At 56.8% G+C, this 15,494-nt stretch overlaps 1 protein-coding gene across 1 annotated transcript; it reads left to right on the top strand.

Moving 5' to 3' along the window:
• Positions 1-2,355: 2,355 nt before the first annotated feature.
• Positions 2,356-15,277, top strand: Wdr4 (WD repeat domain 4). The gene is made up of 11 exons (XM_070030778.1): positions 2,356-2,469; positions 3,515-3,580; positions 4,438-4,581; positions 6,671-6,827; positions 7,382-7,494; positions 8,819-8,879; positions 9,418-9,516; positions 10,597-10,661; positions 11,250-11,433; positions 11,955-12,024; positions 12,318-15,277. Exons 1-11 carry the CDS (start codon positions 2,381-2,383, stop codon positions 12,485-12,487), a joined length of 1,218 nt encoding a protein of 405 aa, XP_069886879.1. The 5' UTR covers positions 2,356-2,380; the 3' UTR covers positions 12,488-15,277.
• The last annotated feature ends 217 nt before the right edge of the window (positions 15,278-15,494 follow it).

The raw sequence follows: 15,494 nt of genomic DNA, 5'->3' as shown, positions 1-15,494 counted from the left end.
GTGGGGCCGAGGCCTGCGTGCGCAACTCCAGCGACTTCCGAGTTCGGCGGCTCCCCGGGCCACGCCCCTAAGGCCGAAGCCACCAATTCCAGGCAGCGGCGCGAGAGGCCCCGCCCCGGAGCGTTATGGACTTGCCAGGACCCGGGCGCGGGACCCTGCGGTGTGCCCAGCCGCGGGGTGCCCGGCCGCGCTGCGCCCCGTGGCTGCGGAAATCCCACGAGGCTACTGGGGCGGCCCCTGTCTGCCCGGCGCCCGCGGAGGGCAGGTCTGCTTTCCACCGGATCACCTTGCCCTCCCGTGTCCTTGTCCCCGCAGCGTTGTCTGGGATTTCTCCCGGGGCTCACAGCCTTACGATCCACGCCCGTATTTCGGCTCCTACTTGATAGTCTCCCTGCTCTGTGGGTTTGTTTATTCATTTTGTGCTGGGACTGGGCCCAGCCTCTGTCCCTTAGATTTTGTTTTGGTCAAAGCTGGAGCTCTGCCCCTTGAGCCACACCTCCATTTCCAGATTTCCGCTGGTTGGTTGGAGAGGCGTGTCTGACGGACTTTCCTGTCCAGGCTGGTTTGAACCACCATCCTCACATCTTCGTGCCCCTGAGTAGCTAGAGCTACAGGCCTGAGCCACCCACTTTATTTTTAGTAGCTCCAACTGCGGTAATTTGATGTGTCATCAATGCGGTTTCCTAATATTCGTTATCCATCCGCATACATTGACCTTGTTTCTGGCTTACAATATTAACGTCAAGGTGAGGCAATTTAAAAATGAAAACTTTAGCAGAGTGTTGATCAGGACAAATATCTGCCCCTCACGTTGGGCACTGTGTTCGCTTTTTGTACTGTGACAACATGCCTGAGTAAACAAGTAAAAAGGAGGAAAAAATTCCTCAGGCTCATGTTTTCATCAGTTACAGTCCAGAATGGGCCACCTCCATTGCTTTCCACCTGGAGTGAGGCAGAACGTGGCAGAGGAAGAACATGCCCCAGGAAGCCGTGGGGCAAAATATGCCTTTCAAAACTTAGGCTTCACCACCTAGCAAGCCATTCAACAACGAGGTTATCAACTGATTAACTCATTAACGGAGTTAGTGCCCTCATGATCCAATCACTTGCCAATTGTGCCACTAACTGAGGATCACAAAGTCAATATTTGCAGAGTGCCAGGGGCTCATGTGTCAGGAGGCTGAGATCTGAGGATCTTGGTTCAAAGCCAGACTGGCATGAAAGTCCATGAGACTCTTTTTGATTTGGTCAGATGTGACTCTACCACTTGAGCTAATGTGCCACTTCCGGTTTTCTGGTGGTTAATTAAACATGAGTCTTACGGACTTTCCTGCCCAGGATGGCTTTGAACTGTGATCCTCAAATCTGAGCCTCCTGAGTAACTAGGATTGCAGGCATGAGCCACTGGCGCCCCACTTATGACCCTTTGCTTTCTTCCTTCCTTCCTTCCTTTCTTTTTGTCGGTTGTGGGTCTTGAACTCAGGGCCTGGGTGCTGTCCCTCAGCTCTTCAGCTTAAGGTGAGTGCTCTACCACTTGAGCCACAGCGCCACTTCGAGTTTTCTAGTGGTTTATTGGTGATAAGAGTCTCATGGACTTTCCTGCCCGGGCTGGCTTTGAACCGTGATCCTCAGATCTCAGCCTCTTGAGTAGCTAGGATTACAGGCGTGAGCCACCAGGCGCTTGTCGAGTCCCCCCCGCCTTTTTTGTAAATATAAAATATTGCATATGCCCTGAGGAAGATGATAAATTTTTTTGTTGATACGAAAGGGATGACACAAATGAAAAGGTGCTCCTAGACATCATAAACATGATTTTCTTCAAAACAACCGAATACATTCAATTCTAATCAAAACTTGACATTCTAATTGTAATATTTATATGGAAGGGGAGAGAAAACTATGGGTAGTTAAGAAAGTGGGGAGAGGATGAGAAGAATGGGAAGAGGAGCAAGGGGGAGGAAGAAGTGGGTAGGGTCGGAGGAATAGGTCAGGAGGAAAGCAGATAAGGGGAGGAGGAGGAGGAGGAAGGCGAGCCGGAAGAAGGGGAAAAGAAGGACGGACAGAAGGACAAAGGGAGAGTGAGAAGCCTTCTAATGGATGCTACTAGGGCCTCGCGTTTGTTCAGGACGGACGGCGGCGTCCGTGCGGGGCGGAGCCTAACGCCACGCAGGAGAAGGGCTCGGGGGATTGGGACACTGCGTCGGGGTGGACCTCACCGAACGGCCGCCCAGGGTTACGAGCGGAACGCCCGGCCCCGCCGACGGCGCGGCGCGGAGTGGGCGGGGCCGAGCGGGCGGGGCCACGGCGCCTGCGCGTGACGTCACTGCCCCGCGCCGACGGCCGACGCACGCGGTGGCGGCGCGGCGGGCGGGGTGCACGCATGGCGAGTTCTGCGGGGCTGGCGTTGTGCGGCCAGGCGCTGGTGGTGCGGGGCGGCAGCCGCTTCCTGGCCACCTCCACTGCGAGCAGGTGGGGGCGCGGGCTGGGCGCGCGGGCGGCGGCGGCGTCAGGGGTCAGGGATCGCTCACCAAGGCTCCGATCCCTCTCGTGGGGTCGCTCCCGCGAGGGCGACCCGGAGCCCGGCCCGGGGGCCGGCCGCGGCGCGTCCCGTCACACCGCGGCGCGTCTCACCTGCGGCCCCCTCCGCCTCTGGGCCCCGCGCCCGGGCTGGGCCCCGCGCCCGGGCTGGGCCCGCACCCCGCGTGACGTGGACTGTGGAGCCCGGGCTCGGCCTGGGGCCCGCAGGGGGCCGGCCGGCGGGAGCGGCGGCGTGGGAGGCGGCTTCCGTCCTGCGGGGCGCTCCCCGCAGAGCCCGCGAGCTGTCACCTCGAGGCGCTCCCGGGCCGGAGCAGGGGTGGGTTAGCGGAGTGGGGCTCAGCCCTGCCGGAGGAGAGCGGCTTTTCCCTGTAGGCGAACGCTTGGCTCTGTTACACGCACTTAAACTGGGATGCAAGGTTTCGATGAACATTCAGCAGTGTCGGAACGTAATTTCTTAGACCCATGTGTTGATTGTATAGTGCTTGCAGGAACAGCTTATTAATTCCTGTTATTTTTTATGTATTTATTTTTGCTTGTCTTGGGGCTTGAACTCAGCCCCGATCACTGCCCCTTAGCTCAAGGCTGACACTCTACCACTTAAATCACCCCTCTACTTCCGGCCTTTTTTCTGGTTGATTGGAGATAAGAGTTTGAAGGACATTGCTGGCTGGATTTGAATCTTGACCCTCAGCTCCCAGCCTCTTGAGTAGAGGGCAGCAGGCATGGTCCTGTTGCCGGTTCCTTCCTTCTTTCTTTGGTGGGGAGGGGCATAGGTCCAAGGTCATAACTGGCTGGTACAGCTTTTTAGAGAAGAGTTGAACTTTCCCCTGACACACTACATAGGCCGTTTTGTCCTGGGGGGGGGGGGGAATCGGTTGATAAGACCCTTAATGTAATGAGTGTGCAAATGTTGTTTGTTCTGAAGCAATGCTACCTTTTTGTTAACCAACTGCTCATTCTTGTCATTTCCTTCTAGTGATGATGACAGTGTCTTCATGTACGATTGCAGTGCAACAGAAGAGAAGGCACCAGAAAGTAATGGGTGAGGTGCCGGGGAGGCCTGTGAGCTGGGAGAGGAGAATTATTCTTTGACTTCTTTTTTTTTTTTTTTTTTTTGTCGGTCTTGGGGCTTGAACTCCGGGCCTGGGCACTGTCCCTCAGCTCTTCAGCTCAAGGCGAGTGCTCTACCACTTGAGCTACAGCGCCACTTCCGGTTTTCTGGTGGTTTATTGGAGATAGGAGTCTCACAGTCTTTCCTGCCCGGGCTGGCTTTGAACCGAGATCCTCATATCTCAGCCTCCTGAGTAGCTAGGATTACAGGCGTGAGCCACCAGCGCCCGGCTTCTTTGACTTCTTAATGTTTCTTCCCCATGGATAAATGTGGATAAATGAGTTCCACCTCAAGAAAGGAAGGTGGAACAGGCTCTTCATTTAGGCATGTTTAGGACTTCTCCAAATATCTTTAGTTTCTATTAGCAATCAACTATCTTTTCATTTCTTGAAATAAGAGTGAACATTTAAAGTGAATTGAAGTTAATGCTAAGTAACTTCATCTAACTGAAAGATACAAAAAGCAGAGCATGTGATTTGTGTGTTCCTTAGTATAGTTGGTCTTATGTTTCACTTCTGTTATTATTTTTAATAACACCCAGAACTGGCCCTTCCAGATCAATTTTTTTGGATACTAGCATGTTCACTGAGAGACACTACTTACTTAGGCTTCATTCTTATAGTTTGAGAAATATTCTCTGAACCTTCTGAGGTCTCCCACTAGGTCGTTGTGTTTTGGGTATTCAAATTGCTTAATTTGATCATGAGAGAAATTGATGCTGGCCACTGAGGACTGAAGCCTCAGGAGGCTTTCCCAGGTGAGGTCTAACTGTTTTCCTTGTGTCTCAGGGAGGACAGACAGCCTGTGGACAAAGGGAGTGACATGATTCTGGCGTCCACCTTCTCCACATCTGGCAGCTATTTTGCTTTAACTGATGACAGTAAGCGTCTGATTCTTTTCCGTACAAAACCATGGCAATGTCTGAGTGTCAGGTATGAAATGCTCACACTGAATCATTAAGATGTCACATACACCCCTTGTACCTGCATGTCAGTAGTAGTAGTGACAGTAACCATAGTAATAAACCACTCATGTGGAATACCAGCTACAGTTCAGATACTGCTTTAGCACTTTGGTGTATGAACCAATTTCCAGTAGACTAAGGCAGCTTCTCTGGCCAACGTCCCATGTCTGCTGCACTGGTTTTCTTTACACACAGTGCTCTTCCAGTTCCACGGCTGGCAGGAGCAGGGCCATCAGCCTGCGTTCCTCAGAAATGAGGGAGCCCATGTGGCTGGGTAGGAAGTGGGTAGGTGGAGGGCGAGGTGGGTGTTGGGATGGGTTGGCCTCGCCTTCCTCCCACCCAGCACAGTCTAGTAAACTCTGTTCAGGCCGCCTCCACCACATCTCGGGGACGCCTACATTTTGTGAACCTTTGTCTCTTGAGCTGGTGCCTTGGTGCCTCCATGGTCTTGTCGGGTGGTGTCACTGTGGCGCATTATGCTGGCTGGGCTCTTTAAGTTCCCCAGTATGATTTGGTGTTCTGTGGTCCTTGTTGGGTACGCCTCCTCTCCCTCCTGCTCTTCTCAGAAGCAGGAGCTTGGTGCTGTCCTCACTGATGTCCTCTGTTACTGGGGCTGCGCGGGGTGGGGTGGTGCTGCTCACCTGCACTTGTCATGGAGGTGAGGGCCAAGCACCCTGTGGGTGGGGAGGGTTGGAGATAGGGACTCTTGTCTCCAGTTGTAGCCCAGAGCATGTGCAGTATTAGAGTTTATCCTTGTTTTTCGAGGACACAGTAGTCATGAATGGCTCCCCAACATTTCCTGAACATGCAGCAAGGATGAGAAGATTTTATATCAAATCGTACTAGGAGGGACGGATGAGCGGGCCTTCCTTCCTTCCTTCCTTCTTTCCCACCTTCCTTCCCTCCTTCCCTCTTTTTCCCCCTCCCTCCCTCCGCCCTCCCTTCTCATTTTCCTTCCTTCCCTCCCCTTTCCCAACTTCCCTCTCTTCTTCCCTCCCTCTCTTCCTTCCTCCCTCTTTCCTTCCTTCCATCTTCCCCTCTTCCTTCCCTCTCCTTTTTTCCTCCTTTTTTTAAAAATCAGTTCTCTTTCTTTCTCCCTCCCTTTCTTCCTTTTCCCTCCTTTCCCTTCCTTTTCTTTTTTTTCACCTTCATATCTGGTTTGGAATTTAAGCCTCTTTTTTTTTTTTTTTTTGGGTCGGTCATGGGCTGAACTCGGGCCTGGGCACTGTCTCTGAGCTCTTTTGCTCAAGGCTAGCACTCTACCACTTGAGTCACAGTGCCATTCCTGGTTTTCTGGTGGTTAATTGGAGATAAGAGTCTCCTGGACTTTCCTGCCTGGGCTGGCTTTGAACTGCAAGCCTCCTGAGTGAGCTAGGATTACAGGCATTAGCCTGCAGCACCTGGCTGGAATTTGAGCCTCTTGCCTCAGCCATCTGAGTGCTAGGATGCATCACTGTACCTGGCTTGAACGGTCTCACTTCCCTCCCCAGTCCTGGGGCTTGAACTCAGATCCTAGGCACTGTCTCAGATTCTTTTGCTCAAGGCTAGCGCTCTACCACTTGAGCCACAGTTCCACTTCCAGCCTTTTGAGAGATTAATTGTCCATAAGAGTATCATTGTAGATAAGAGTCTCCTGACTGGGCTGGCTTTAATATGATCCTCAGATTTCAGCCAGTGGATAGTTCTCTTATGAAAAACTGTATACAAGCCAAATTGGTCTAAAGTGTTGTCTTTGAGTGGGGTGCATGGCAAGACCTGACTTGGGCCTCAGAGCACTGAAGTTCCTGAGCACAGGTAGAGAATGAGTTAGCTCTGTCAAAGCTATGCCTCGCCTGCCTGCCTGCCTGCCTGTGTCCAGATCACTCGTTAGCCAGTAGCAGGGTAGTCACATAGCGCCGGCCATGTGTGATGAGCGCAAATACCTTGTGTTGCTCGTTGAACATGTCTTGAAGCAGAAGCCTGGGGAGCAGCTCCTCCCCATTGTAAGCCACACTGTTGTCTGAGGCCCGAAGGTCCGTGGGAACTCTGTTCTGACTGGGGCGCTCTTTGGCCCTCAGGGCTGTGGTGAGGAGGTGCACGGCGCTCACCTTCACGGCCTCCGAGGAGCGGGTCTTGGTAGCCGACAAGTCTGGAGACGTCTACTCCTTCTCGGTGCTGGAGCCCGAGGGACCAGGCAGGCTGGAGCTCGGGCACCTGTCCATGCTGCTGGACGTGGTACGTAGCAGCCACCTCGGGTCACTGTCCTGGGTGAGGTTTTGGCAGGCAGGGCTGGGAGTTCAAGGGGAGTGCGCAGGACAGACTGAGGAGTGAGGATGGCAGTGCAAAGAAGCCAGGGAAGTCGGCGGGAGCGTGGCTGTGCGGGTGAAGGGACGCGGCCAGGGGCTGCAGTGGCAGAGCCCTAGCCTGCACTTCTTCCCACAGCTGTGCACGTGCTCACTGTGTGCCATGAGCTCTGTGCCCTCAACTTTGCTCCTCCCAGGGCCTAGCTTTTCCCAGGATGTCCCAGCCGGTGGGGCCCAGAAGCCCTTGAGGGCTAGAGCAGCCCGTGGTGTAGCCGGGACAGCCTGACAGGCAGTGGGTCCTCCCCCCCCTTCCAGTCTCTAGCCTTGCCTTGGCTGTGGACTTCGGTTCCCAGCAGACAGCCTCAGAGGCGGCCTTCCTTGGGGGGATCTCGGGGCGGGGGGGGGGGGAGAGGGGGCAGCGCAGATGCCATGCTCGTAAGAGGCCAGTGAGTGAATGGCTTTCTCTTCTGACCCCTGGTGACGCAGGCCGTGAGTCCTGATGACTGCTTCGTGCTCACTGCAGATCGTGATGAGAAGATCCGCGTCAGCTGGGCAGCCGCGCCGCACAGCATTGAGGCCTTCTGCCTGGGGCACACGGAGTGAGTGCTGCCTCTGCCAGTGGTGGCAGACCAGCCGGGGCCGTGCGCAGAGCCTGGCCCGCCCTCCGCCGGCCCTGCGGGCTGCATCAGAGCCTCCTGACCTCTGAGGCTCACTTGATGGGGCAGCCTGGCGTTCAGCACTGTGGCAGGGCACACGCACCTGGGCAGCAGGCTGTGCACACGAGAGCTGCGCTCCCGTGGACTCCTCACCCCCTTTTTCATGTGGTTTCTGGAAAGCTTTCCCAGTGTCAGGACCTGGTGAACACCTGCAGTCCTGACGGTGAGGAGGGAAGCGGCGGATGCTGCGGCCTCCTGCCACACCATCCGTGGCCTCCAGGGTGCTGCCTGGCGGGAGGGGCTCAGTGGACTTCCACGCAGTGGCGGAGGCGTTTCTGAAGAGGCCACTCTCCCAGCAGTTTGCATAGGAAAGCACAGTTTTGTTGCTTGGATTGCTTTAAAAAATCCAGAATTTGAGGCAGTGGAAACAGTTGGAGGTTTTAGTTCAGTTTTGAGATTGCTCCTATTTTCCACTTGGGCAAATGCAGAATTGGACCTTCAGAAGGTTGGTGGTCACTCTTTGCCCCTCATGATAGCTTGGACTTGCGTGTAGCTGTCCTCTAGGCCGGCGCTGAGCGTCGGTGACGCCGGCCTCAGCCCGGCCCCCAGTGTGTCTGGGTGGTTGGAGGCGGGTAGAGCTGCCATGCCCAGTGTCTTGCCACTTCCTGCCTGGCAAGGTTTCCCTCTGTGAAGGGTTGTGTGTTGGGGACCCAGAAATGTGTACTCCCTTCCCTCCCCCCCCACATGCTGTCCCAGCCTGCCTGGCCCATGTAGGCCATCACCTTCTGACATTGGCATTTTCCCCAGTATTGGTCCTTTTTTTGTGTGTGGGGGGGGGCGCTGGTCTGTGGGGCCTTGAACTCTGGGCCTGGCGCTTTCCCTCAGCTCTTCAGCTCAAGGCTAGCGCGCGACCACTTGAGCCACAGCCCCACTTCCGGCTTTTTCTGCTTCTTTTTTTTGGGTCCGGTCATGGGGCCTGAACTCTGGGCCTAGGCACTGTCCCTCAGCTCTTCAGCTCAAGGCTAGTGCTCTACCACTTGAGCCACAGCGCCACTTCCGGCTTTTTCCTTTTTGCTTATGTGGTGCTGAGGAATCGAACCCAGGGCCTTGAGCATGCAAGGCAAGTGCTCTACCACTGAGCCACCTTCCCAGCCCCTTTTTCTGCTTCTGTGGTGCTGAGGAATCGAACCCAGGGCCTCATGCATGCAAGGCAAGTGCTCTACCACTGAGCCAACTGGAGCCATGACCCCGCCTTGTCTCCTTGCAGGTTTGTGAGCCGCATCTTTGTGGTGCCCGGTCACCCTGAGCTGCTCCTGTCCTCCTCTGGGGTAAGTGCTCTGCTAGTGCAGGAAGGCTGTATGAAGATGGCTGTTGTTTCCAGCTTGGCTTTGGGACACAAGTGCCTGCTGCCGGGTGGTGCCCCTTACATGCCTGGCCCCACACCCCGCATGTGGACTTTAGTTACCAGTCTGGCCATTTAGGTGATTTTTTTTTTTTTTGGGTCCGGTTGTGGGGCCTGAACTCTGGGCCCGGGCACTGTCCTTCAGCTCAAGGCTAGCGCTCTACCACTTGAGCCATAGCTCTCCTTGTGGCTTTTTTCTTTTTGCTTATGTGGTACTGAGGAATTGAACCCAGGGCCTCATGCATGCAAGGCAAGCGCTCTACCACTGAGCCACCTTCCCAGCCCCAGGCGGTTTGTTTTTCTTGATGACCTGCTCTGTCTTCACAGAGGGCTTTGTTCTAAGGAAACTCTGGTGGTCAGTGTGCAGCCCCCTGTGTCTTCCACCTGTGCTTAGGCGTGTGACCCTTGGGAGCTTTCCTGCGTCTGTGCACCCTGTGCTAACCGTGTGTCATCTGTGTGCGCAGGACGGCACCTTGCGGCTGTGGGAGTACAGGAGTGGCCTCCAGCTCCATTGCTGCGACCTGGCTGGCCTGCGGGGGCCAGCGGAATCCAAGGACCACAAGGTAGCTGTGTGCTCACTTCAGGTGTTAGCTGTCCACGGCCTCTTGCAGTCGGCTGGGTTGTGGGCATTGCTGTTAATGGCAAACTTTTTCCCACTGGGAGAAGAAGTATCAGTCCATGTTTCCAGTTCTAGAGGTACTTGGTCACAAGGTGGGAATTATGTAGTCCAAACAGCTAATCACACTCACAATTGGAAAGTAGTGGTTCTTGGTAAAGACCCTGGCCTGCTCGTCCTGAGTGGCTGGGATGGGGCCAGCCGGCGCTCCCTGTCCATCCTGCTGCGCCTCGCAGCCTGAGCATTGGTTAGGTCTCCACAGGCTGGTGTGTTTCATGAGAACTGGGGGTTAGAGCTTCTGCCCTCTACCGGGCCAGCCTGGAGCTGCAAAAAAATTTTTTTTTACGTTTTTGTACAAAGAGGTTTCAATTCAGCAAGTCAGATTAGGAGTACTGTGCATCTTGAGTGGTGTCACACCCTTTCCGTCATTCCATTTTTTATTTTTTTGCCCAAGGCTATTGCTCTACCAGCTGAGCCACAGCTCCACTTTTGGTGGTTAATTGGAGAGTCTCAGACTTTTCTGTCCAGTATAGCTTTGGAATTTAATCCTCAGATCTCAGCCTCTTGAGCATGATCCACCAGTGCCCTCTCCCCCTTTTCTTAGACAGGAGCTCTAAGTACCCTGGGCTAGCCATGAACTTGCTGTTCTTGCCTTAGCCTCCCAAATGCTGAGGCTATAGACACGAGCCACCACGCCTGACTTTGTTTTAACATTTCCTGCTAGGGAAGCATGGCTGTGCCCATGGTGTTTTTGTCTGGTAGAAATCCCTCTTTGTTTTCCTCCTGTCCGGTGGCTTTGCATGCATTGGGCGGGCCAGGGAGGGCCGCAGGTAGCTCTGCCGCCCGCCCGCCCACCCACCCACCCACCCACCTACCCACCCACCCACACCCGCCCGGCAGCGCTGTGAGGATGTTATTACACCCGCCTGGCCCTGGGCAGTGTGAGGGAGCCGTGGTGCTAAGCCCTGCTCTGATGGCGGTCTGTAAGGTGGGGTTCAGGGTGGGGTTCAGCTGCTTTTCCTTGCAGGGCCTTGCTGCATCCAGGATCACGTTCTGGGGCCAGGAGAGCTGCGTGGCAGTGCTGTGTGACTGGTAAGCCGGGCCGACTGGAGAGCCTGGAAGGAGGGAAGGCAGGCACGGAGAGCGAGGGCCGTGGGGTAGCTCCTCCCTGGTGTGAGGGCAGTGGGTCCCTCGTGTGGTGCCCACACCCGCCATCTTGAAGGGTGGCAGCTCCTCCTGAGCTTCTGTGCCTGGCAGTTCAGTCCCTCTCAGCCCACAAGAGCTGGGGTAGCACAGGGCGGGCGCAGGGGTGCTGTGCTGCACAGCAGGCATTTCCTGAGCGTGTGTTCTTCCTTGGCCAGGCAGGTCTCGGCTTCTCCGTGCTCTGCATTTTGTGCTCTGATGGCCTGGGCAGCAGTCCCGGCTGTCTTGGAATTGAGGGCACAGGTTTGCAGAGGAGAGAGGAACTGCTTTTCCACTCCTGTCCATGACACCCTCTCTTACCCTCTGTCCTGCACTGGCCAGAGTTAACCCAGAGTTCAGACTGCAGAGCCCCCTCCCCACAGGGGTTTGGGACAGCTTGAGGCCTCCGGCGTGTGCGGCGGCTGCAGTGTGGGCTGTGGGCCGGCTTGGCGTGTCCAGGCCTGAGGTCCTGATCGCAACTGTTTCTCTCTTGGGAAGCGTTCCTGCCGTGTTCGTCTTCCAGCTCGATGCTGACACACGGCAGCTGGCATTCAGACAGCAGCTCAGCTTCCCCCAGCGGGTGTGGGACGTCGTGTTCGAGGACGCCCGGGGATTGTGGGTTTTGCAGGACTGCCGCGAGGCCCCCCTCGTGCTCTGGAGGCCTGTGGATGGCCGGTGGCAGGTGAGGTTCCACCGCACGCGCGCGTGTGTCCGTGTTGGGCTGCTGTCTTGTCTTTCGCCACTGTCCCGAGCCCCTCCAGCTTCGCCTGGGTCGCAGGGCCTTTCCTGATGGACCACAGCGGAGGCCTGGCTTGGGGAAGGGACCTGGGAGCTGGCCAGCTTGTCCCTGCCGTGCTTCAGGCATTTACCGCCGCCCTCCCCCCCCCCCCCATCCCACCTTCCTCTGTGGTGGTGAAGCTGGCCCTGCGTGTGGCATTGGGGCCCTGGACGAAGACAGGGAGGAGCTGTGGACCGCAGTCTCCCTTCTGCAGTGCTGGGCACGCCTGGCCCGCGGAAGCTGTCTCCCGAGTCGGGCTGGGGGCAGGGCGGGTACACCGGGACGTCCTGCGGCCTCCTGCCTCTTCCCAGTTCTCGGCGTCTTGGGCAGCGTTGCGGCGGCCGCGCTGAGAGGCCGCTGAGGCTCCGGGCGCACGTCCTGGTGCGGTGCTCCCAGCCTCCATCCGGGCTCTTTGTCTTCTCCAGCCTGTCTGTGAAAGCGCCGTGTCCCAGAGGCTCTCCAGCCGGCTCCGCGGGGACTGGGCCATGTTGGAAGGTGAGCGCGTGCCCAGGGGGAGCGGGGCCGTCCCTGTGTGGGGAGGGTCCTTGGCTGAGGGACCTGAACTCAGAACGGGAGCCGCTTGCTCCAGCCCCGCGGGGCCCCTGCCCGCCTGTGCCCCCAGCAGCGCAGCTGCTCGCCTTCGCCTTCGTGGGTCAAGGTGTGGCAGGTGGAGAGTCCTGCGAGGGGCCCGTCCCCGTCCCTCTCGCGGGAGCGCTGGGGCCCGGGGTTCTGGGCCCGGCTCCGGCTGTGGCTGTGGGGCCAGCCGCCTCTCGTCCTTCCTGCCACAGGCTCCGTGAGTGCGGAGGACAGCTTCCACAGCCTCTACAAGGCCACCTTCGACAACATGGCCTCCTACCTGAGGAAGAAGGGGGAGAGGCTGCAGCAGCAGCGGGGGAGGAAGCGGCCGCACAGCCCTCCGGGGCCCAGCAAGAGGGCGCGGCCCGGCCCGCAGCCCTGACCTGCGGACCCCGCCCGGAGCCCCCCGCCCCCGCCCGCGGCCACTCATCAGGAACGGGGCGCAGCTAGGTCTCCAGCAGCTCGGCACAGCACAACCCCTGCTCTCCAGGCTCCAGAACGTTCTGCCTCGCTGGATACAGCACTTGTCTGTCAGCTTTTCACTAGTTCTGGTATGGAAAGCGCTGTGAGCGCCTCGCGCTCCCGCAGGCGCCGGTGCAGAGGTTGCAGAGGCCCGAGCCAGGTGTGTGAGGATGCCCCCTGCCGGCCTCGGCCTCGGCCTCCAGGGTGGTGACTGATGTGGAGCAGGTCGCCGGTGGCTTCCTCCGCGCACACTGCAAGGTGTCATCTGGAGCTAATCATGATCAGTAAAGGTGGGCTTCGTGCAGCTGCGGGAACGGCCGGCGGCAACACCAGAAGCTCGTCTCCATGCTTAGAGGTGTGTGCTGTTCCGGAGAAAGGGTGGCTGCTGTTGGGAAGGCCCTCGGCCTGTGCCGGGCCGCACTGGTTTGTGTTTTGGGCCAGTGCTGGGGCTTGCACTCCGGGGCTAGGTGCAGTCCTAGGCTCCTTTTGCCCAAGGCTAGTGCACTACCCCTTGAGCTACAGAGCCACCTCTGGCTTTTTCTGAGCAGTTTATTGGAGATAAGAGTCTCAAGGACTTTTCTGCTTTGAACCACGATCCTCAGATCTCAATCTCCTGAGTAGCTAGGATGGCAGACGTGAGCCACCGGCGCCCGGCTCACACTGGCTCTTTGGTGATTCTGTGCCACGCGCAGTAGGCGCCGCTGTGCGCTCTGGCAGTGACTTGCCTACCAGAAACAGTCCTGCCGCCCCAGCGGCTTCGCTGCTTCTGCTTCCCCCAAGTGCCTTGCCTTCCTGCCACTGTTAGTCTGAGCACAGTGCTGTGTGGGAGGTGACTCACCTCTGGGACAGCAAGACCTCCAGCATGGGAGGCTCAACACGGGGACTGTGCCCCCTCCAGGACCAGTCTTGGCTGTGGTGTGAGCCCTGGCCTCCCAGGAAATACAGGCTGGTGAATTTCTTTGTAGAAATCTGTGCTTCCTGTATCACTCTCCCCCTTCCTCATCAGACTGGTGGGTTCTCTGGCAGGCCAGGCTGAGCCCTCCCACAGCCCTGGGCCCCGTGCAGAGCCCAGGCTCGGGAGAGGCTCAGGTGCCGCTCAGCTCCCCGGTGCTTTCCTCCACTTGTGTTTTGGCACTACACTAGCACAGGGCTTGTTCTCAGGAGCTTAGCGCAGCCTGTTTGCTCATGGTTGACACTCTACTACTCTACTGTTTGAACCCTGCTTCCAGTGGGCATTTTGCTGGCCAGCTGGCGGTGGAGACTTCCAAACGTTTTTGCCTCGGCTAGATTGGCGCCTCGATCCTCTAGGTCTCAGCCTTCTGAGGAACGAGGATTCCAGATGGATGACCAGGCTGCTGTGCACATGTGACAGGCCCAGCACCATCGAGCGGCTGGCAGTCCCCAGGGCCCACCCTGCCAACTCCTGTAGGCCCTGCCCCTTCCCTGTCCCCAGAGACGCCCACCTGTGTGCAGGTCGCCACTGGTGACACGCACTTGTATGCGTGAAACTTCCACTGATTGAGTCGGTGCTCTTTGCTCCTGGGCACGCCGGTTCTGGGGCGTGGGGGGCGTCGGTGGGCATGGAGCAGAGAAGTGCGTGCTCCCGCCTCGCCCCCGTTCTGCACATTGTGACCACCGCGGCGGCCCCTCCGCGTCCCCCAGCGGCTTCTGCTGGACCTCAGCCAGCACCCTGCTGGTCCTGCCCACCGCAACGTCCCTCCACACCGCCTGGGCACCTGGGCCACACGCACAGCTCTGTTCTTGCTGGGACGTATGTCATACTTGCTCATGCACCCCACTGTCCCTAGCATTTCCAGTAGGTTTGATGGGACCTTGACGGACAGGTAAAGGATTTACAGTTTGCGTAGTTTTTTATTGTAAGAGAACAGCACAGAGGGGTTAGTTACATGAGCAAGGTAATGAGAACATTGTTGCCTCGTTTTTCCCCTCCGTCCATTCCCTCCAACTTCCACAACTGCCCCCACCCCCCAAGTTGTAAAGTTCATTTTCAACAGTTGTTTTTTTTTTTTTTTTTGTCTTGTGAGGCTTGAACTCTGGGCCTGGGCGCTGTCCCTCAGCTCTTCACCTCAAAGCACTCTACCGCTTGAGCTACAGCACCACTTCTGGTTTTCTGGTGGTTTATTGGAGATGAGTCTCACGGACTTTCCTGCCCAGGCTGGCTTTGAACTGTGATCCTCAGATCTCTGCCTCCTGAGTAGCTAGGATGACAGGTGTGAGCCACTGGCACCTGGCTAGTTTTATTTATTTTTTTGGGGGGGGGGTCTGTTGCTGTGGGGCTTGAACTCTGGGCCTGGGTGCTGTTCATCATTTTAAGACTAGCGCTCTACCACTTGAGCCACAGTGGTACTTCTGGCTTTTTCTGCTTATGTGGTGCTGAGGAATCGAACTAAGGGCCTTATGCATGCGAGGCAAGCATCTGCCACTGAGCCACCTTCCCAGCCCTGGGCCTACAGGTTTTAACCTCAGCAGCAGTGTGCATTCTTTGTATTACAGCGTTGTCCCTGTCCCTGTGCGTCTTCGCCTCTGATGGCAAAGCAGGTTCCCCTGTCATCTGGCCACCTGTCGGGGTATTTGGCTGGTGTGTATTCCCTTTTTTTCTCTTCCATCCTTTTACTGTCTGTATATTTTGCTTTGGGGAACATCCGATGTATTTTTTTCTTTGTTTTGATTAAAAACATCTGGCCATTTAGTTCGTGTGGTTTAGCTTTTCATTTTGGCTGCGGTGTGTGGAAGGTGTGTCTAAGATGAGGGGCCACCTCTAACCCCCGCCCCTGCGGAGGGGAGGCAGGAGGATGGAGAGTTAGAGGCCATCCTGGGCAAGGTTAGCGGGACCCTATTTCAAAGCAAATACTGGAAGGCTGGGGGCGTGGCTGGAGTGGCGGAGCCCCCGCCTGGTATTGTGAGGC

The sequence above is a fragment of the Dipodomys merriami genome, unplaced genomic scaffold (assembly GCF_024711535.1).
Source record: "Dipodomys merriami isolate MVZ:Mamm:240054 unplaced genomic scaffold, mDipMer1.0.p SCAF_2, whole genome shotgun sequence".
Lineage (NCBI taxonomy): Eukaryota > Metazoa > Chordata > Mammalia > Rodentia > Heteromyidae > Dipodomys > Dipodomys merriami.
This window is presented reverse-complemented; position numbering and strand designations above follow the sequence as displayed.